We start from the raw sequence: 23,179 nt of genomic DNA on the forward strand, positions 1-23,179 counted from the left end.
TCTAAATCAAGCCATGCAAGAGAAAATATTTCAAATATAAAACCGAAAGTGAGTAAATCTACAGGGTTTCTACAATTAGCATTATTTTCCAAGAGGATGTTTACTACTGGTTGAAAGAGAAAACTACAACCACTTACAGGGAATGGATGCACTCTTTGATTTGCTGAAGCCTTGAGACATCCTTTTTATTGGCTGTAAAGTTCAAATTTATAAATCAAATTTGAAGGAGGGTGGAAGATTTTCAGCAACTATAACAATGAAGAAGTTACAAGCCAACAATAAAAAAATGTATGAAGACTTTTGTGTCACTTGGTTATAAGAATCAATATGTACTAGACCAAAATGTACTAAAGGGGTAAACCTGGAATCTGACTCAATTCTTTGGAATCCTCCATTCTTCCTGGTAATGAATGTTCCTTTCGTATAATGTCTAGCTCCAACTCAGCCTCCTCGAGCTCCTAGAAAGTATTCAAAGATATGTAACTAATCATATAAATAACAAATGCATTTAGCCAATGATCACACGTACCATATCATCTTGCTCGATCTTCCATGAGAATAAATCAAAATATGAGTGCACTGCTGTTAAATTGCCAAGTACCTGTTGCAAACTTAATATATTAAGAAAATATGACATAAAACAGTTGCCGAAAATTTGGCTACTATGACCAACCAGGATGCATACCAGCTGAAAATAGTATAAACGGATGACCAATTCACATAAATTTTAGTATAAATAGATTGAAATACTTCGTTACCCAATTGAAAAAATATAATATTTTCACTACATGTTCAGAGACCCTTGCATGAATCATAAGTTATATACCAACAGCAGTGCAAATTTAATTGTACTTCCAAGTTTACAAAAGGAAAATGTCTGAAAGTTGTGTTGTATATTCAACCTCATACAATTGGTTTGTAAGTAAAGTTTGCATCCACTTATATAATAATATTTGACCATATCTCAAATTGGAATCTCAACCAATATATTCATTGTCTACAGTCGTTTTATGATATATCAGGGTACAATAGAATCAATCATAAATGCATACAAATAAATCAAATCCCTTAATTGTGGTAACTGCATCCATAATTTCTAGTTAATAGCTATTCACATATTAAACATGTGTTAAATGCGCTATCTGACACATTAAAATCCAAACAAAGAATAGTAATTTTGGTTTATTCACTCAGAGTCCACAAACTAGGGAAGGATTAGATATTACGTGACAATAAATTTATAAGCAGCTATACACTATACGTTGCAAACAAAATTTGGACATACTGCTTATTTGGACATACGTTGCTAACACTATAAGCAGCTATACACTATATGATTATTTTAAGTATATTACATTATTACCTGATTAATAGATTCACGTGTATTAGCAAAGTCTGGGTCATACTGCTTTGAAGAATACGAAGAAAGCACTTCTTTCAAGGCCTTGCATAGAATCGTAATTTTAGAATTCATTGAGATAAGATAAAACAAAATACAAAATTATGCTATGGACGGGAAAAGGATTTAATGGTTTTTTTGTTGAAACTGGCATGAATGACTAGTTTCATTACAGAAGATACCTCTTTGGCTTCATCTCCTTCATCCCTCAATCTACACAGGACTTGACATGTCCTCTTTTCAAGGTCTCCGAGCTTGCCATCTGGAAAAGCTAGAAGGTGTATAATATAATCCAAATTTCTAGTACGCCATTTCATACAGACAGCAAGGATAAAGATCAATACCATGTTTTGTAGACCCCAAAGTTTCAATATTTTCCCATAAATTTTGAGGAATCAAAGAAATATCTTCAGCTGGTGAGTACAAGCAGGCATAAGCAATAAGAGTTAATGAAAGTTGCAGGAAAGGACCATCTTGAGATGCTTTTGCATTACACAAACAACATATGCCATCAGCTGCCACAAGAAAAGATTGCAAGTGATGGCGCTCAGCAAATGGAATGTAATTTGAAAGAAGTGCCATCGCATGAACCCTTAAATGTACTGACAAATCAGATGAGGCCAGTACAACAACTTCATCCCAAGTACTAGAAACCAGACGAGATAAAACATAATCAGGAATGGATAAAACTAACTTATTTGGAATGAAGTCAGAGCAAATTTTAGAGTTCATCACGGCTCTTTCTCCATTCGTACACTGGCCAAGAAGTATTCCCAAATGCTTAACTGCTATAAAACGTTGCTCAGGTTCGGCATGGACCAGCAGTGTACAAAATAGGTCAATAAGAGGAACTTCACTTTCTTGACTGTTATAGATGCCTCTAGCAATTAAAGAAGTTAACCACTTATCACTCTGCACACGCCAAGAGATTTTTGGCGCACAGCAAGAAACATTTTTTATTGTGGAACAGATGATGCCTACCACACCATCCAGGGAAAAGCTATATGGTACTCCAAGTAAACAATCAAGCATCAAGCAAGAAACTTCCCAGCAACTGCTTTCTTGAAGCATAACAGCCAATTCACAAAGGCCTTGAAGACCAATTCTCCAATGAAGTGTGAGCATGTCAGATGACTCGATTGAAGAATTTTGATCATCTTCAGCTTTATGAAACTTTTGAGAAACTGATGTCAAACATTTTGAAAAGACATAGCATTCGGCTGATGCTATTGATACTTTTCTACTTATTTGAGGATGAAGATTCCAACAGCGCTCAATAGCTGGATTAAGGTTTGAAATGAGACCCTCTATGTCCTTACAAAATCCTTCTAAATAATCAGAAGGTAAGTCACAATGACCAACATCAGCAATAGAGTTGTTACTATCTACATTATGAACATCACTCTCATAAACAATGAGACAGACATCACTAAGAAACCATGAATTTGGTTTTAAGTTATCTTCAAAAAGTCCATCACCATTTGCATGAGGATAGGGGGATAGCTGAAGAGGAACCACACCCAATTCTTTTAAGTTATTCAGTAATAGTAATTTGCAATTATCCATAACACATTGAAATGCACTGAGATAATCAAAGAAAAAAGTTGTTGGGGAAAAAGCCGAAAAGTTTGCCAGATTTAATAAAGACTGCAAAAACTCCCTCCTATATCGAATAGATAAATCAGGAAAGATTGATGCCAAAATAAAAATAGCCAGTGCTGTATTGTATCCTTTATCTTCAGAATTGTGCTCGACCTCACTCTTTTGTTTTATTTTCATGAGAAGAGTGTTAAAGCACAATTCCTCAAAATTCAGACAAGAATCACCATCCAATAAATTTTCATCATGAGAAATCTTGGACAAAGAATAAGAAAGGATAGGTTTCAACAAACGCAAAACAGAATCAAGAAATGACACATCACAGTATGTAGAACTTGAGAGTGACACGAGCACTTGAACTAGCTTGGGAGCCTCAGGAACCATAGCTTCCATGTGTTCAACTATAATAGCTTCAAGTATATAAAGGATTATCGCTCTGGCATTCTTAGCATTATAACCTTTTAAATGATCACTTCCAATTGAAGAAGCAAAAGAAAATGGCCACAAACACAACTCTGAAAACCAACACAAAACATCAGGCACCAGAGTGGAAGGAACAGATCTCAGCTGCAAACCAACAGCTTCTAGAATGGCTTCTCCAAAAGATTTGAATTTCCTTTTCATATTAGGAAAGAACTTCCAGAGTTCCGGATATATTGCACAAAAGGATCGTTCCTCATCACATTGATTACCTCGTTCAAACTCTGTTTTAGAAGAACCGTTTTCAACCTGTGAATCATCAACTTTTAGCTCTTCATACTTTTTACTCACAACATCATCAACAACAGCTAGGTCATCAGCAAAAATGGATAGTAAATATGTCAGCTGAGACAGATCAAATGCAAGGAAAATGTGGTCTTTCAAATACTGTTTTGCATTACGAGATATTGCCATCCAACCAAGAAATCTAACCAAAGGGTATAAAGAACCAGAAAAATGAGAAATTCTCTTCATCCATGCTGAAGAAGGAATTAAATTTCCACACAAGTAATTATTTTGTATATTATTTCCAAAATGATGCTCTTCACCTCCACCACTTGCTGCGATTACCAATCTCTGTAGCAGTAACCAACGTCGCTCTACCCCTTTCATTCTTTCCTGTGTTGAATACAAACTACTTTCCTTCAGCTGGTGATGAAAAGATGCCAGCAGCCTGTTCAAGTCTTCAGCATATTTTATAATGATATCAATCACATGTTCTGGAGGACAATATAATTTAGTGCCAGTGTGCAAAAAGTACACAAGACTCTGCAGGAGAATTTCATGCATTGAGATTTGGTCTCCCTGCAACCGTTGGATCAAAAAATTACATAGTAGGGCTTGGTTTTGTCGAACCAAGGTTAGAGCATCAGCATATTGTACATCTAGGGGAGACAGTTTTATAATCTGTTCATCAAAACCTTCAGCAGAATAAGGACCAATTTCTCCACCAGATACTCTTACGTTATATTTCCTGTCCAATTCAGCAGCCTCAAGCAGTATCTGAAAAACAAGTTTATCTCTTTTTCTCTCTATATGTGCAATAGTGTCTAGATTAGGTTTATTCTTTCCAGAAGTTCTTTTCACTTTAGCTTTATCACGAGGATGCGCTGTTTTACTTTCATTAATGTTCAACAAGTCAGTAAGTTTTGAAGAGGCTCCAATAGAAGAAATAAAATAAGGATTTACATGACATTCGGCAGCTAACAACAGAGCATCAATTGCAGCATCATGGCTTTCAATAGTAACATCACTCTGAGAATGCAAATCTAAAGCCAGGCGTCTAAACTCAGAAGCACGAAGTTCAGAATCATTATAGTTCAGAAGTTGGAAATAATCTGCCTGCACGTTGAAGTATTCAAAACCAAGGCCAGCATCCAAGATATTAGTAAGAAAATGATCGGTGGAATGTTTCTCAGCCATGTTTTTCGATTCCAAGTTCATATCCCCAATGCTAGAAATAGAGCTATTTTGCTTAGGAACATTAGAGAAATTTGTCAAGGTCATACTCTGCAGCTCGGGTGGGGAAAAAAGTAGACTACGATCTTCAGCAGAATCAGATTTTCCTGCTGCTTCTGAAACATCTGTTTTTCCATCAGAATCATCTTGACCAATTGACTTAGAAAAAGTACCTCCACCATTAATGCCAGAGGAAAGAGGTGAAATAGATGCAGTTTCATGGTCAGTTGGTCGTAAAACTGACTTGCAAAGGTCAACATCAGGTGGCAAACACATGTGCGGTTCCAATATTGATAGAAGCACACTGCAGATATAAAGTAAATGTGTAAAACTAAAGAAATCTGCTTAGTTTCTAAGAATTTATTATTATTAAACTTGGTACATCAATGGAATGGACAATTAACTTGTCTTGTTAGTTTTTAGTTATTAAAAAGAACTATCATAGTCACAAAGAGATCCACATGCATTTTATCTGGGCATTGAAGATTTTTATATAAATTATTATTATTTCTCTATCTACCTGATGCACACATACATATAGAAGTCTTAAAAGAAGTTTAATCCTAATTCTTGGTTGCAACATGTTTACCCATTTATATACATGTAAAGCTATTGTTTATTAATGGGAATAAGCTACAAATAATAAAATATTTACTTTTGGTTTATCTTCCATGTAAATAGACATAAAAGATAAGCCACAAGATAAATTTTCTATCCAAAATATCAACTATATTTTCTACAGTACAGTACAGCACAGTAAGTGACGCCATACCTAGGAGCCACAGATCCATTCCTCCATTCTGATTCCAACGAAGGCAGGACAGCTGGCTTTCGTACAGCAGAACGGATGATATTTAGAGCAATTGTACAATTCTGTTCTTGCTTTTCTGGAAATGAGGAAGCTAAATCTCCAAATGCTATTTTGCTTTTTGACACAGCTATTGCAGGATCAAGAAAAGGATCCAGCATCTCAACAAGAAAGAGGATTTTGTGTTTAACTTCCTGGAGAGACATTAAATAGTTTTAAAATTAGTTGGGTCTTTTTTGTTTGTTAGGAAAAATGAAAAGCAACAACTTCAAAGATAAAGCACTAAATTATTCATCATTCATATCCAGCAAATCAATAAGGACAAAATGTAAAGATAATGAAATTCTAAAAGACAAGTTATTGGCCAATGAGATGTTTATACTACTTACAACTCTCTGTTGAAGTTTACAGAGAAGAGAGACAGAACTGAAGAAAGAAAATTTGATTTCTCATTCCATTTAGAATTCTGTTACAACAAATATTATATAGCTACAGGTAGCTTGATCTACAAGGAACAGAAACAGTTACAGCCAGCAACCACAAACATGTTAGCTCACTGAACTAACTGTTTGCACTACAAGGAACAGAAACAGTAGCTGCCAGTGTCACCATATCAGCTGGCTGGACCAAACTAAATCAATACGAAATTCACACTCAATGGTGGTTGTTAGATATATTAGATATATTAGATTATTAAATATCTTAGATAGATATCTTACCTTTATTTTTTATCTTCAACTCATACTCTTTAAATTCATGGTGAGGTTCCTCAATATTTTTTGGCATGATGTTATTCTTACTACATCTGATCTCATTAATCGCATGTTGTCTTCGGTTTTAGATAATAAAACACCTCATTCTATTTTATTTTCTCATGAACTTCATCTCTTATGTCTAAAAGTTTTTGGGTCTACATGTTTTGTTCATAATTTTAGTCCTGGTATTGAAAGTTATTACTGGATCACAAAAAGGATACAAGTATTTTTCTCCTTCTCTTATATGCTAATTTGTTTATATAGATGCCACCTTCAATAAGTCTTTTTTTTTACTTCAAATATCATTCTTCTTCTTATATGTCTTCATCTAAAGTGAATATTCCTAATACAGTCAATATTCCCGTTATTTGTGGTCCTCCAGTTGTGCCTTGTCCACTGTCAGAATCTTCACCACCACTTCAAGTTTCTAATTGCAAATAGTGTTCTCAACACCCACTGTGACTCAAATCAAGTACCAACTACTTGTCTCCTCTAGCTCCAACAACTGAGTCTGACCTTCCAATTGTCCTCCGAAAAGGTATACATTATACCCGTAATCCCTCTTCGCAATATATTGTTTTGAGTTATCATAGATTATTAGCCCATCCTAGTTGGTTTCAACCTTGCAAGATGAACCAAGTGCTCTTCAGAATAGTGGAACTTAGGAGCTTGTCACATTCCTATTTGGGAAGTCTATTGTTGGTTGCAGGTGGGTTTTTGCTATCAAAGTTTGTCTTGACGATACTACCAACTGCCTCAAAGCTCGTCTTGTGGCTAAAGGTTAAATTTTTGGGTTGAATTATGGTAATACTTTTTCTCCAATGGCAAGATGACTTTTGTTCATTTCTTTATAGTCATGGTTGTTCTTCAACTATGGCATCCATGGCATCTCCTAGATGAAACAACATCTTAGCAACCATTTTCAAACCAAAGATCTCGACAAACTCAGATATTTCTTAGGTACACAATAATCCAATGATGGTATTGTTATATCTCAAAAAATATGCATTGGATATTTTGGAGGAAATTAGATTGATGAATTCAAAATCTATTAACATACCCATGGATCCTAATGCCAAACTTTTACCAAATCAGGGAGAGCTTATGTTCAATCCTAACCAATATAGAAAACTAGTTGAAAAATTGAATTATCTTACAGTTATTTGTCTTGACATTTCCTTTGCAATTAGTATGATAAGCCAATTTCCTAATTCCCCATGTGAAAATCAATGGAATGCAGTCATTCGTGTATTAAAGTACATTAAAAGGTCTCCTTGAAAGGGGTTGTTATATTGCTCAAATAACCATACAATTTGTTATTCAGATGTTGATAAGGCAAAATCTCCTTTTGATAGAAGATCTACATTTAGATATTGTGTCTTCATTGGTGATAACTTAATCTCTTGGGAAAGCAAGGAACAATGTTGTGGTCTAGTGTGAAAGTAGAATATCAAGTTATGGCATCAGCCACTTGTGAGCTTGTTTGGCTTAAGCAATTGATTAGAGAGTTACAATTTGGAGATGTCAATCAAATGACATAGACAATCAAGCTGCTATTTAGATTAGTACTAATCTTGTTTTCATAAAAGTACTAATCTTGTTTACTGAAACTGAGAATTGATTATAGTTGTAGCAAGTTTGGTACATACGATTTGTATGCATCAGTTTGAGGGAAAGTGTTAAATATATTAGATTATTAAATATCTTAGATATTTTATCTTTATCTTTTACCTTCAGTTACTTTGTTATTAACTTTTATTTGTATTTTGCACTTAGTCCATATTTTCTTTATTATAAATACATTACCTTATGTGTACTTTCTACACAGGGGATATTATTCCCATCTAGGTTTTTCACTATATTCAATAGCTTGGTTAAGACAACACAACCATTTTTCCTTATGTACACTATTATATGAAGAGGATATACCTTTATGTAACTACTTTTTGTGTTATCTTTTAATTAGACAAATTTATCCTTTAACAAATCTATAGCATCATCATAATATAAAGGGGATACACCCTTTTGTAACCATGCTTAGTGTCATGTTTTAATTGGACAATTTTATCCTTTAACAAATAACCTATACCATTATATAACAGGGATTCACCTTTTGCAGCTATTTTTTGTGCTATTTTTAATTAGACAATTTTATCTTTCATATATAGATTGTGCCTCTTCATATATATATATATATATATATATATATATAGCACATTAGTTGGGCATTGAAACTACCGATCTATTAGCTAAAGCACAATATCAATAAGATGATAAGGAGGGGAAAAGATAATAATTCTTATTCTCATCCAGCAAGTACCTTATATTTTCCTAGTATGTCATCCATGTGCCCCGACAAAGCTAGCACTATATATTTCAAGGCAGCACGAGCACGAACAAGTGAATTGTGAGCATCCTGACAGACATGACAATTTCTTAATTTGGAACCATAACAAAAAGCCAGAGAATGATGGAGTATTGAACACACTTTCTAGCATTGCAACCTAAAATCATTTAACACAATTGAAAAGGTCGTGTGCATGGAGACAGAGTTTAGTGCTGTGAAATACGTTAAGAAAGCAAGAACTACAGTCATACCTGGATTATACCCAAAAGATCCTCCAAAAGCTCCAATGCGAGATCAACCTGTGCAAAAAGATGTCCATAGACAGTGAACATAAAACATAGCTATAAAAGAATTAACATTATAACTTCTTGCAGCACTATTTAAGCTGGTCAGAAAAAATTAGCTCAATAATCAATAACACTCACATTAACCAAAATGGCCTAACAATGTATTTCATAAAGAAAAATTAGCAATTAATGTAAGAACAGACATGCTGATTGTGAGCAAGAACCAGAACCTGAAGTTTAAAAATGACAAGGACAGACCAAACTTAAACACCAGTTTTTTGTATTATAATAGTGGTAATACTTGAACTACGTGAAAAAAATAAAGAATTACTTTTATTGATAACAATCACACAAATTAAATTCTCATCATGTCTATTTGTAATAATAAAAAAACCTTTAAAATAAGGAAATAAAAATATGTTGAAATGAATGCGAAGATTATGAAGATATTTTTCTAATTACTATAGAGATTTCAGAATATTTTACTTGAAGAACTTGAACGAAGTAAAACATATTACACTGTTACAATTTTACTACTATACTTACAGAGTACAAAGAAGCAGAATACAAAAAGTCAAGGCACTTTCTTAAACCCTAACCTAATAGTTGGGTTCTCAGACATAATAATAATAAACATTACATTTCAACAATTTTTATCATAATAATATGCTATTTACAACAGTAAAGATGAAGATAAAATTGGATCCAAAAAAAGGACTGACAAAAATATAGCTGAAAATACCACAGGAATCAAATTAGAAGGTTCAATTGTACCTTTGCAATCACCTGAGTCATCCATGGCGCTAGCACACCAGAACACAGATCAATCAGTACACAAGCAGCCCTGGCCTTCATGAAAGAAAAGATCCAATCAGTGGATGGCCCAGAACAGAAAATTATTTCAGTAGAACCTTCTGAGACGTTGGTTTATCTACATTATAAACTTGTTGATATCACCATGGATGTGCAAGAACTTTCATCCATTTGATAATTTATACTAGCAAAAATTTATACAAAACAGAGTTGCAACAGCACAAATTTTCTAATCTTAAATTTCAAGTCAACTATTCAATAACTTGTCCTTTTTAATTAATCTGGTCCTTTTTCTTCATATCCAGTGGGCATTCTTCAAGTTTGCCAAACTTGTGCTTTGTAGTTTCTCTTTGCCATGGGTGTGACCTTCCAATCGTCTATCTATCATGACTGTTGGAAATTTCATATCGACTAGAGTTATGATCAAGTTATAGTACATACAAGGGTGTAGACCTCATCTTAAAAATCAGTTTTGTGAAACTAATTTAGGCCTAAAATTCACACCTTTTAAGATGGTGATCGTCAAAATGGGGTGTGTTAGAGATATTATATCAACTAAAGATATCACCAAATTACTATACATAAGTGAATGTAAAATTCATCAGGTTTGTTAGCTTCTGTTTGTTTCAACAGATTTACGGTTGATGAGCAAGTGAGAGTGGGTGATCCTTCCGTGTTGTTTCAGCAGATTTGCAAGAAAATGAATGTGTCGAGGGAGAGTGCTGGATTTCCATCTTTAAAAAATGAGAAGATTTGTGCAGATAAATACAGGAATTACCATATTTTCTCAACTCTTTTGCATTTTGCATTTTACAGCTGTGTACAACAGCTGCGGGAGATTCATTTGTTGCAAAGAATTGATTCTCAAATAAAAGAATCGATTCCCAAATTGAAGAATTGATTCAAACAATAAATAAGAATAATAATATTTTTGTATGGCGGGTAGATATGCTTGCTTTTTGTGTTGCTGGAGAAGAACCATTACAAGGAAGATGAAGAAGCAAGTTGGTGGTGAATAATAATAATAATAATAATAATAAATAATAATAATAAATAACAATAAAATAATAATAAAAAAAACAAGAATAATAATATTTATATTTAAATTTATATCATATTTATTTTCAGAAGTAAAATGGTAATCATCTAATTTTATCTATTAAAATATTTTTTTAATCTGTTATACTCATCATATCATACACAAACTTCCACAAACTTTCATCTCAAATCCACTTAAATCATACCATCTTTCTCTTAATCCAAACAACAACACAATCCGCTTTTCATTCATTCAAATTCATTCACTCGGTCTCCTTAAATTCTCTTCCTAATCCAAACACATCTTTAAAGATCACACAACGACTAAAGATAAGACCATTGTAGTATATAGGTACAAATCTCATCTTATAAACCTGTTTTGTGAATTTGAGCTAGACTTAAAGTTTATTTCCTAAGATTATTTGGTATGTTTATTTTTCATACCATCAATATCCCTTCTTTTTTAAGGTCTTTTAAATTTTATTTTTTTCTCCAACCAGAACTTCTCTTTTCTTCTCACAAGAGTCTTCTCCCATTCGACACAATAAAATCTGTCAAACATCTAAGCCCAAGATCTAGCAAGGATGAGTATTGTTTACATACATGGATGGCTGTATTGAGTATTTCAATTTCTTCCATACTTTGTCCTAAAGGTGTCCTGCTGCTGTCTTGCAGTGAAATATATATCTTGGACATTTTGGCAAATGCAGGTTTGATGGTTTTAAAAGCATTTCATTGAAACAGAAGCTAATTACATTAAGGGATTGTGCATCTTTTGGTTTTACCATATTTACTTTTTCTTTGTAGGTTCTGTTCCCTGTTTTATAATTCATCTTGCAGATTTTTTTTTCTTTTATCAATAGAAAACTTAATCCAACCTAGAGTAAACTGTTTCTACCTCAAAATAAAGAGAATAGAAAAGCAAATAGTTGAAAAAGGATATATGCAATTTATACAGCTCAAAATGAAGCAGACGGACACATACTATGCATGAAAAAAAACAAGATTTTAGTTTAATATTGAGAAATAATTTGTTGACTAACATGAGACGGTGAGTAGGATGACAGATAACCAGCACAAACATGAACAAGCGTACGATAGGTGGCTGATGTTGCTGTAGCAACAATCTGCAAATATAATACACATAATCAAGAGAAGAAAAGTATAAGATGCTACAGAGTACACAATTTAAACATCTTGCCAGTTGGGTCTATAAATGCCTTAGGAATATAACCTGAGATAAAGCCTGTTGAACAATAGGTTGTTTCCACTGAGAAAATGTATCATCAACAACATCAAAAGAATTGCTCACCCATGGGCGCAGAGCTACAAAAACGAAGCAGAAGCCAAATATTGAACATAGCAGAATCGTAACAACTATGACAAAAAAAAAACATATTATACAATCTAAAACAATGTGATTTTTATGTCAGAATTTAAAACAACTGGAAGTTTATGTTCCTGAACAATAATTTAGGAAAACGTAATTTTCATCTATGCTAAGAACTAATTTAATTAAGGATGATAATCTATCTCTTAAATGATACCTTTGAAATAAAAATATGAAACAACAGAAATTGTTGTTGACATATATTGAATTATAAAACAGGGAATATAATTTACAGTTTAGCAGTTTTTCGATAGACAAACAATATTCTAGGGCTCCCCACTCCCTGTCCACATTTTACTAGTTTCCTAAATTACCATGATATTACTCTATGCTAACTATTCTTTTTTACAAATTGTTTTAATAAAGGAATAAATTCATTAAGCGAATAATGTATATAGAATTTGAGGGATATAAGAAACTCCATTTTCAAAAAAGTATAAATAAAGCAACACAAAAAAGGGAAATTATCAATGGAACAAAGCTATCCCTTTCCTATGCAATTTGCAAATCTGTTAGGAAGCCTCCATAGAAAAATCAGTTACGGCCTTCTCACTCGACCATTTTTCCTAGCCAAAAGTTGCAAAACACAAGCAGAGAGAGAGGTTGACCAGACTGAAGAAAAAGGAAGATGTTGCAAGGTGCTCTACAACCCGGAAAATTAGAAAATGACAAGACACGTTGATAGGAAGTTGAGAGTGTATGCAAGGAGGAGGAGAGGTTAGTTAACTGTTAGTTAACAGTTAGAGGGAGTTAGTTGCCTAACTGTGTTAACAGTTAGGAAGAGCGGGAATATACTTTTGTATAAATTGTTGAGATGGGGAGAGGAGAGGGACTTTTGGCAATTGAAGTGTATAAACAGACGGTTAGTCTTGTTGGGGGAGATTAGGCTCTCTGATTACTTCATTCTTGTATTCTTTCTTGGAGATCAATAAAGTCAGAGGTTATACAGAACTTGTGCTCTGTTGCGTGTGTTAGTTGGGTGAGAGATAAGGTTTCTTTATCAGAAACCTATCAATTTGGTCCGACCTGCCGGATCCGAATTGGGTGAGAAGTTACGCGACGTGAGAATGGTGAATGATAACGAGGCAAGATTAGAAGCGATTGAGATAACGGTGGAGGGAATGAAGGCGGAGTCGACGGCGGTACGTCGCGATCTACAACAAATTATGAAAATGCTGGAAAGACAGGGAAATCACGCGGAGAGTAATTCGGAGGATAGCTCCGTGAATGATAACCGACACAGAGGGAATGAGGAAACTCGAGGCGGTGGCAACGGCGAAAGAAGTGGAACGCCAAAGCCTTGGAGGAAAAGGGTTGAGTTACCTACCTTTGACGGGGACGAACCACTCAGTTGGCTCAATCGGGCAGAAAGGTTTTTCGATATACAAAGAGTGACGGACGATGAAGAAAAGGTGGAGGTCGCCTACGTAAGCATGGAGGGCAGCGCGGCGTACTGGTTCACTTTCTGGAAAGCGAAGGCGAGAAACCGAACGTGGAATGGGTTGAAAGAAGCCATGATTAATCGCTTCGGTGGTGGATTCAGGGGGACCGTATTCGAGCGACTGGCTACTCTGCGTCAGGAAGGAACAGTCGAGGAATTCGTGCGTCAATTTGAAGTCTTGATGGGGCAGACAACGGGGATTCCAGAGGAACAGGTGATGGGTTACTTCTTAGCCGGGTTGCGGGAGGACGTGAAGGGTCAGGTGCGGATCCAGAACCCATCGGCGTTGATGGAGGCGATGAGGATTGCGCGCGACGTAGAAGATGCGATGATGAAAGCGCAGGGAAGCCAAGCTAGTGGATCCAAGATGAACCCATTAGGTGTTCGATCAATGGGTATAGTGACGCGATCGGAATCGGCGAAAACAGCGACGAGCCCGTTTGGAAGAACCGAGGGTGGAGGACCGGCGAGGAGAGAGGGAGCGGCGGTTAACACCGCAGCGAGGGGAAGCACGGCGATTGGGGGCGAAGGTCGAGGCCGAATGGTTCGAAACTTACCCTACCCCGAGTTTCTTAAGAGAAAGGAGGAGGGGCGTTGCTTCCGATGTGGCGGGCCGTTTGCACCAGGCCATCGATGCGCCGAGAGGAGCCTACGGGTGTTATTGCTGGCAGAGGACGAAGGCGAAGGGGAAGAGGAAGAGGTAAACGGCGACCAGGAGGAAAAAGTGATGGAGCTGTCCGCGTGCTCGGCAGAGGGGTGGACCAACCCGGGAACCTTGAAGTTGACGGGGAAAATTGGTGAACGGAGGGTGGTGGTGCTCATAGACAGCGGAGCGAGCCACAATTATATCAGTAAGAGAACCACGGAGGAGCTGGGCTTGCCGGTAATTGATACGGTACCATATCCAGTGAGTTTGGGTGACGGATGTCGACGGATCACCCAAGGACGCTGTGAAGGGGTGATTATCCGACTAGAGGGGGTGGATGTGGAGGAAGAATTTCATGTTTTTGAGTTGGGGGGTGTTGACGTTATTCTGGGGGTTGCATGGTTGGCTAAATTGGGAGAAGTTCGGACGAATTGGGGTAGCATGACAATGGAATATATGGTGGGGAATAAACCGATCACGATCAAGGGTGATCCAGCCCTATCGCGCCAGCTGGTGAAAGCCAGATCTTTGTGGAAGCTGGGAGATAACGTTGAGTCAGGAGCATTGGTGTGGGGTCTAAGTGCAATAGAGACAGCTGAAAGCTGTGAGTGGGGAACAGATGTGACAGGCCCGCAGCAGGCTGAACTGGAAAAGCTGCTGCAAACCCACTATCGCTTATTCCAAGATGTGCAGGGGCTGCCTCCAATACGTCACATACAGCACCGAATCAAATTGAAAAATGGTGTAGACCCTATAAATGTGAGGCCATACCGCTATCCTCACATTCTGAAAGGGGAAATCGAAAAACAGGTGGATGATATGTTGAAGGCCGGGATCATACGCCACAGTACGAGTCCGTTTTCCAGCCCAGTCATCCTCGTGAAGAAGAAGGATGGGAGTTGGCGCTTCTGTGTAGATTACAGAGCTCTGAACAAGGCCACTGTATCGGACAGATTTCCTATTCCGGTAATAGAGGAACTGTTGGACGAATTAAGAGGGGCCAAGTACTTCTCAAAGATCGATTTGAAATCTGGGTACCACCAGATCAGGATGGAGGAAGAGGATGTAGCCAAGACCGCTTTCCGCACCCACCTGGGACATTTCGAGTTTATCGTAATGCCGTTCGGACTTACGAATGCGCCGGCCACTTTTCAGAGTACAATGAACCAGGTGTTACAACCGTATCTTAGGAAATGGGTGCTGGTGTTTTTCGACGATATTCTCGTCTATAGTCCAAACTGGATGGATCATTTAAAGCAGCTGGGTATGGTGCTGCAGCTGCTGGAACGAAATGGGTGGGTGGCCAACCGGAAAAAGTGTGATTTTGGAAGAAGGAAGATATGTTACTTGGGCCATCAAATTTCCGAACAAGGGGTGGAAATGGACGGTGATAAAATTAGAGCGGTGGTTGAATGGGAAGAACCTAGAAACTTAAAAGCGTTGAGAGGGTTCCTGGGGCTCACCGGTTACTATCGGAGGTTCGTAGCGGGCTATGGTAAAATAGCAAAACCATTGACAGAGTTACTCAAAAAGGGAAGATTCACGTGGAATGAGCAGGCGAAGCAAGCTATGGATGCTTTAAAGGCAGCTATCACGTCGGGGCCTGTGTTGGAATTACCTGATTTCAACCAGGAGTTCCATATTGAATGTGATGCCTCAGGAGGAGGAATAGGAGCAGTGCTGACCCAAAACCAGAGGCCCATCGCCTTCTACAGTAAGGCTTTGTCGGAGAACACCTTAAGTAAATCGGTCTACGAGAAGGAGTTAATGGCTTTGGTGTTAGCCATCCAACACTGGAGACCGTACTTGGTGGGAAGAAAATTCACGGTGCACACAGACCAGCGTAGCTTGAAATATTTGTTGGAGCAGAGAATAACTACCCAGAATCAACAAAACTGGTTAGCGAAGTTGATGGGTTATGAATTTGAGATTCTGTATAAGAAGGGTAGTATGAACCAAGCTGCCGACGCTCTTTCGAGGAAGTATGAAGGAGAACGGGAAGAAAGGGAATTGCAAGCTATCTCTAAGCCATTTTGGCCAGACTTCCAAGAGATCTTGAAGGAGGTAGAGGAGGATTCTGAGCTACAGAAGGTGATTGTTGGTCTGACACGTGATCCCAACTCGCATGGGGCGTACACTTTAGAGAACGGAAGATTGCATTATAAAGGCCGACTGGTAATATCTGCAAACTCAACTTGGATCCCTAAGTTACTTGAGGAATTCCATGTGACAAAGACTGGGGGGCATTCGGGAGTCTACAGAACTTATAGAAGGATAGCCCAATCCTTGTATTGGGTGGGTATGAAGAAGGAGATTACAGAATTTGTGGCGAGTTGTGCAGTGTGTCAGCAGCACAAATACGTAACAGCATCACCCCAAGGCTTGTTACAGCCTTTACCAATTCCTCAGGCAGTGTGGGAGGAAATTAGCTTAGACTTCATCGTGAGACTACCTAAGTCACAAGGATATGATGCTATTATGGTGGTGGTTGACCGGCTGAGTAAATATGCTCATTTTTTGGCATTAAAGCATCCGTATTCTGCAAAGACAGTAGCTGATGTATATGCTAAGGAGGTAATAAGGTTGCATGGGATCCCAGTGTCGGTGGTGAGTGACAGAGATCCCTTATTCTTGAGCATTTTTTGGAGGGAGCTGTTTAAAATGCAAGGGACTAAGCTCAAAATGAGCACATCTTACCATCCGGAAACGGATGGGCAAACGGAGGTTGTGAACCGCATAGTTGAAGGGTACCTGCGGTGTTTTTGTTCTGAACAGCCCAAGAGTTGGTATCCAATGTTACCCTGGGCAGAATTTTGGTACAACACAAGCTACCAAGGGGCAGCAAGATGCACGCCATTTGAGACCGTATATGGAAGGCCCCCTCCCTCTTTCAGTCGGTTTATTCCAGGAGAAACACAGGTTGAAGCTGTAGCACAAGATCTCATGACGCGAGATGAGGCCCTGAAGCAGTTGAAATATCATTTAAGCCGTGCACAGGATTTGATGACACACCAAGCTAATAAAAAGAGAAGAGAAGTGGATATAAAGGTGGGGGATTGGGTATATCTGAAAATAAGGCCCCATAGACAGTCTTCCATGCCGGTGCGACTACATCCCAAGTTGTCAGCTAGATATTTTGGACCTTTCAAAGTATTACAACAGGTGGGCAATGTGGCTTTCAGGCTGGAGCTTCCCGAGGCAGCGCGAATTCACTCGGTGTTCCATGCTTCTCAATTAAAAAAAGCGGTGGGAGATCAAATAGTGGAAAAAGGTTTACCCGAGGAGTTGCAGGCAGCAGGACCTGCTTTTTGGCCAACAAAGGTCCTGGAGCGCAGACAAATACAGCAGGGAGATGAGGTGTGTCAACAGGTGCTGGTAGAGTGGCAGACCGGGGGTGTAGAAGGGGCGACATGGGAAGATTTAGCAACAATAAAGGACCAATTTCCAGAGTTCAACCTTGAGGACAAGGTTGAAAATGGAGGGGAGGGTAATGATAGGAAGTTGAGAGTGTATGCAAGGAGGAGGAGAGGTTAGTTAACTGTTAGTTAACAGTTAGAGGGAGTTAGTTGCCTAACTGTGTTAACAGTTAGGAAGAGCGGGAATATACTTTTGTATAAATTGTTGAGATGGGGAGAGGAGAGGGACTTTTGGCAATTGAAGTGTATAAACAGACGGTTAGTCTTGTTGGGGGAGATTAGGCTCTCAGATTACTTCATTCTTGTATTCTTTCTTGGAGATCAATAAAGTCAGAGGTTATACAGAACTTGTGCTCTGTTGCGTGTGTTAGTTGGGTGAGAGATAAGGTTTCTTTATCAGAAACCTATCACACGTCGAGGCAGCAACTCGTCTGAAAAGCACCTCATCCACCACATTTGTGATACTATTCTGCATGATTGATAACTATGGATCAAATCAGACAAGGACCAATGAACTCTCTAATAACAGCTGGTGATTGACATGGCCAGAGCATGATCGGAGATTTGACACAGCTAGACATTGACACCAGTGGAAGTGACAGCACATGGGCATGCTATGACTAGAACAAATTGGGGCAGTGTGTCAGGGAAAGCTGCAAGGCCTAATATCGTTTGTTGGAAAGGAAAAAGTGCAACTAAGTCAAACTCAAATTTCCTTTCCTCAAATAGGGAAAAAGGTCATGGCAAGATTTCCATTCCAAAATTCAGTATTGTTATGGATTCATTGTGCCCGGAATCTGCTACCAAAACCAAGCACAATTCATTCGAAACACTTAACCTGGCAGCAGAGCTTGTATAAGTGGTAGTGCAGCCCAAAAGTCCGAGGATCTCTCTGCCAACTTGCTGCAAAGAACAGGCTGTAAACTGCAGTGTTAAACAATGTACACAAACTAGTGCAAATTATGACAACATAATCAACACCAAGGAATAATATATCATTTATTGAAAGAAACCTGTGATGCACAAGAATAAAGGACATGTAGGATCCCTTCCTCTACCACCGCCATATCTAATACATTAAGATAGCTGCAATCCCACTGCTCATCTTGCATCCGGAATTCGTCTCCAAACAGGTTTGAGTAATCAACTAAAGTTAAAGGACTAGACAGTTCCAAATTTAATTTATCTTCCAAAAGAGAAGTTACTTCGTCTAGAGGGTTTGATATATCATGATCAGTATCAGGATTTATGAGCTTGAGCATAATTTTAGATGCCTGAAATAAAGGTCAGTATATGCCAGAAGAACACATTAGCAACAATGGATTGAACACAGATAAAAGAAAAATATAGATATTCCCCTTTCTGCTCAAAAGAACAAGAGCATTTGAACTAGATCATGTATCCATGCATTGTGCAGTACATTTTTTATTTTTACATTAACTATTTAAATTTCACTTATTATTAATTAGGTTAATGTAATTTATTTTTATAATATGAATTATGCAAAATTTATTAATTATGATACTAGTTAGATTGATATTATTCATATTATTAATTTATTAAAAATTAAATATTATAACTTATCAAAAAGAATTAAAATACAAACATAGATTCTAAGACATTTATTTAACATTTTGTTATTATTCGAATAGTTGAAACATGTCACATAAGTTTTAAAAATTAAGAAACGAAATAATTCAGAGATTTATTTAATATATGAAATTAATATTTAAGTCAATATTTGGATGAAACAATTCTTAATTTAGTTCATGGTATAAAAAAATGTCATGTTTACTATAAGAAAAAAATAATATAAAAAATTTTACAACAGTATAGGATAATATAATTTTATTTTAGTATTATTCCTGTTCTTTTGGTGATATCTATATTTTAATATAAAAATAACATTTTGTTGTAGTATGATAATATAATATTTGATGATAAAACATAAAACAGAGTGTTGTAACAGTAAAAATTAAAACAAAAAAGGAAGAGGATAAAATGCGAGAAAACTGTAGTAGAGATTGCACACATTTTATTACAATATAGAATATAGATTATATATTTCAATAAGAAAAATTCAATAATTCATTTTCAAATATTAAATTATTTATTTAGTTACCTGTATATTAATATAACATCAATATTTTTCTTTTAAAGATTTAAAGCATAAAAAAGTCTTTTAAAACGAAAAAATAAATATTTCTGTTTCTTAAAAGTTATTTAAAGACTTATTTCACATAATTTTTTTATTACGATAATTACAAAAAAAAGTCAATACATAAGTTATAAAGAATAAAGAAATAAACTCTTATAAATAGAATGATTCCTAATATGTACTTTAAAGTTTAATAACATAAAAATAAAAATTATATATTGACTGTGAATAAATAATCACAGTATTACTTAAGATAAATAATGACAATATTACTGTAATAAATTATTATTTGGATATAATAAAATGTTTTTTATACAATTTTAATAATATTATTTGGATGTAGATAATCTATAACAAATATTTGTTTTTATAACATTACAATCATATTATGGTTATTACACACACACATATATATATATAAGAAAGATGAAAGGAAATGTCCACATGATATTATTCTTATTCTTTCAGGAAAAAAAAATAATGTCTCAAGCGAGAGTACTCTAGATGATGTTGAGCAGACTTTATTGACAGCATATATATAGATAAACAACTAAATGGGTGAGAGATAAATACCATTCTACAAACAGAGCCCAGTTCAGAATATTTATATGCCTTTCTCAGAAGCACAAAAATTGCATCTGGCCTAAAAACTATGGCACGGTATGGAGACAGAATTAAAGGGGATGCACTACGTGATCTCCTTGGCTGCAAGAAAAAAGAAATAAGGTTAATGGATAGAGGGGTCATACATGTGGAATGACCATCACATAATAAAAATACAGGGAGGGTAAGTAATATGAAGCATGTACAAGACACGAAATATTGATTGGATTTCAGAAATTAAAACGGAAAAAGTTTTAAAAAAAAATCTGTATCAACAAAGAAAATATCATTTAAAATCACTTCCCCCTGCAGAAATATACAGTAAGAATTCACCAAATGTCAAACTTAAGGAGATTAAGCAGGTAACAGGACAGTTTAGGATATGTCAGTCCTATGTGTGCTGATGGTTAATTATACAAGATTCCAGTATCAGATACAAAATAAACAGGGAGTCATGAAGTCACTTTAGCACCTTTCAAGACCTAATGGAAAACGACTTTGAAGGTTATCTGGACCTTCGGAGACCTAAAAGGAAGTTACTTCCAGGGTTAAGTGGAGCTCGTTCTCTCAATTTTTACTATGGAAACAGTCAAACCTATTGTGTAAAAATCAAAGAAAGGAAAACCATGGTGTAGCAAACAATAGACGTAGGGGAATGTACCTCAAAGTTAGAGGAAACTGTTAGTGTTGGTGAAAGTTGACTGCTTTTAGAGACATCAAGATCAGTGATATTGCCTGGAGGTTTTGAATTTGTCCTGTAATTAAACAAAATCTTTGCTAGATAAATTATGAACAACAAATAGACCATTCATGAACAAGCACACATTGAAAAAAGATATGTACTTAGAGAAATTCAGGTAACTTATGCGTATTGGGTTTATGTTTAGCAATGGTATCTGTACCATTTTTCAACCAAGAACCACATGAATTAGTTTCAAAAACAAGCACAACAACAATGCAAATCCCATATGTATAGTAGGCTACAAGGATCGATTAACAACATTGAATTCTATAAAAAACCACATTATCAATAAAAGCATTCTAACCATAGCCTCTTTCAAAGGCTTCCTCCGAAACTTAAGGTGTCCCTGCTCTGTCCATTTGACTTGAAGTATTAAACTATCTTTTTTTTATCCCCTTAATGGCCTTTATGCGATGTCTTCTTGTACCAAACCACTTCAAAGCAAGTCTTTGCATTCCCCTCAACTGATGCTACTCCGACTTCATCTCAAACACATTCATTCCAAAAATGATATTTTCTATTATATTTCTTATCCACCTTAATTTTTGCATGTCTGCTACATAATTTTTAGAACTTTTAGCAGTTTTCCCCCCATCAAATGGCTCAGTATTCAAGATGAAAACTCGTAAAATTTACAATGTCCGACTAAGCAAAATATGCAATTTAAGTATCACTTCAATATGAGAGCATATCATTTGAAATATCTAACAAATAACAATTTGTCAGTTTGTTTTACAGAAAAAATTAGTTTAAAATTATGTTTTCTCTTATCAAACAGGTATTATAGATCATAATTTCCAATTAAAGAAAAATAATTGTCCAGTGGGAAAGATATAGAAAGCAAACAAACCTTTCATTTACCACATGAAGAATAGGATAAAGAGGACCAGCAACCATGGCAAGAAATCGTAGGTTAGATTCAGGATTATCTGGAAAGCTGGAAAGGTCTGCCTGCAGTTTTACATACAATGCTGAATGACCTAAACAAAAATATGGACAAACAAAAGAGAGAAAAGGAGGAATGATGAATAAAGTCATGAAAGTAAAAATGCTTGGGTCTACCTCTAATTGTGGAAGAAATACAAGCAACCGACTTGTCACATCTTGCAACAACTGTAAACTATGAAATATCAGAAAAGAAAGAATGATAATAGAATAACTAAACTACATAATATTAGCAGTAAGGTAATCCACCTGGAGATGAATATCATGAGGATCCTGTTTGTGAGATAAAATATGAGGTAGCAAATAATTAACAACTGGTTGAAATTCAGCCTCAAGACCAGGCACAGAAACTCCTATTAGCTGCAAGACACAGATGACAAAACAAGCTTAGTTGGTAACAAAATGAACCTTTTCTTCATTAAAAAAAGTAAATTGTATTAGAAGCAGAAAGAGAGAAGAGTACACAATCATGGAGGATAGAGAAGTAGATAAAAAAAACAACAAAGAAACGTAAGTTCCAAAAAAGCCAATCAATGTAGACAATTGTGACAGTGACATAGCAAAAAGTAAAAAACTTTGTCAAGAAGTGTGTTCGAAGTCTCATATTGACTAGTGATAAGGCTAGTTTAGAATATACAAGTGGGTGTAAATCTCACCTTACAAGTCGGTTTTGAAGGGTTAAGTTAGCCATAAAATTCACTACTTAACATTATATCAAAGTCATGGTTTAGAATTTATCCTAGCGAAATTTGTTATTTGTTGGACATATTGTTCCACTCGCTATCAGACCATTCATTAATGTCTAGTCCCATGCACAAGATGTATATACTTCGGCATGAGAAGATTGTGTTAAA

At 36.2% G+C, this 23,179-nt stretch overlaps 1 protein-coding gene across 3 annotated transcripts in view; it reads right to left on the reverse strand.

The window, feature by feature from the left end:
* The window catches only part of LOC124847524 (uncharacterized), a 37,259-nt gene that overhangs the window by 9,782 nt on the left and 4,298 nt on the right, over positions 1 to 23,179 (reverse strand). For 2 of the 3 annotated variants that reach the window (XM_088094439.1, XM_088094438.1), the window contains exons 4-22: positions 22,575 to 22,685; positions 22,443 to 22,493; positions 22,231 to 22,331; positions 21,300 to 21,393; positions 20,609 to 20,740; positions 18,891 to 19,151; positions 18,716 to 18,794; positions 12,219 to 12,310; positions 12,028 to 12,111; positions 9,908 to 9,982; positions 9,098 to 9,145; positions 8,820 to 8,915; positions 5,709 to 5,938; positions 1,744 to 5,240; positions 1,582 to 1,670; positions 1,364 to 1,444; positions 530 to 601; positions 362 to 458; positions 138 to 192 (exon numbers count right to left, since the gene is read on the reverse strand). In XM_088094439.1, the coding sequence (XP_087950565.1) occupies positions 138 to 192; positions 362 to 458; positions 530 to 601; positions 1,364 to 1,444; positions 1,582 to 1,670; positions 1,744 to 5,240; positions 5,709 to 5,938; positions 8,820 to 8,915; positions 9,098 to 9,145; positions 9,908 to 9,982; positions 12,028 to 12,111; positions 12,219 to 12,310; positions 18,716 to 18,794; positions 18,891 to 19,151; positions 20,609 to 20,740; positions 21,300 to 21,393; positions 22,231 to 22,331; positions 22,443 to 22,493; positions 22,575 to 22,685 (5,345 nt within the window). The remainder of the gene's footprint in view (positions 1 to 137; positions 193 to 361; positions 459 to 529; positions 602 to 1,363; positions 1,445 to 1,581; positions 1,671 to 1,743; positions 5,241 to 5,708; positions 5,939 to 8,819; positions 8,916 to 9,097; positions 9,146 to 9,907; positions 9,983 to 12,027; positions 12,112 to 12,218; positions 12,311 to 18,715; positions 18,795 to 18,890; positions 19,152 to 20,608; positions 20,741 to 21,299; positions 21,394 to 22,230; positions 22,332 to 22,442; positions 22,494 to 22,574; positions 22,686 to 23,179) is intronic. The other variant, XM_047325030.2, reaches the window with a different exon arrangement.

Source organism: Vigna umbellata, chromosome 7 (genome assembly GCF_029865625.1).
Source record: "Vigna umbellata cultivar VRB3 chromosome 7, Vumbellata_1.0, whole genome shotgun sequence".
NCBI lineage: Eukaryota > Viridiplantae > Streptophyta > Magnoliopsida > Fabales > Fabaceae > Vigna > Vigna umbellata.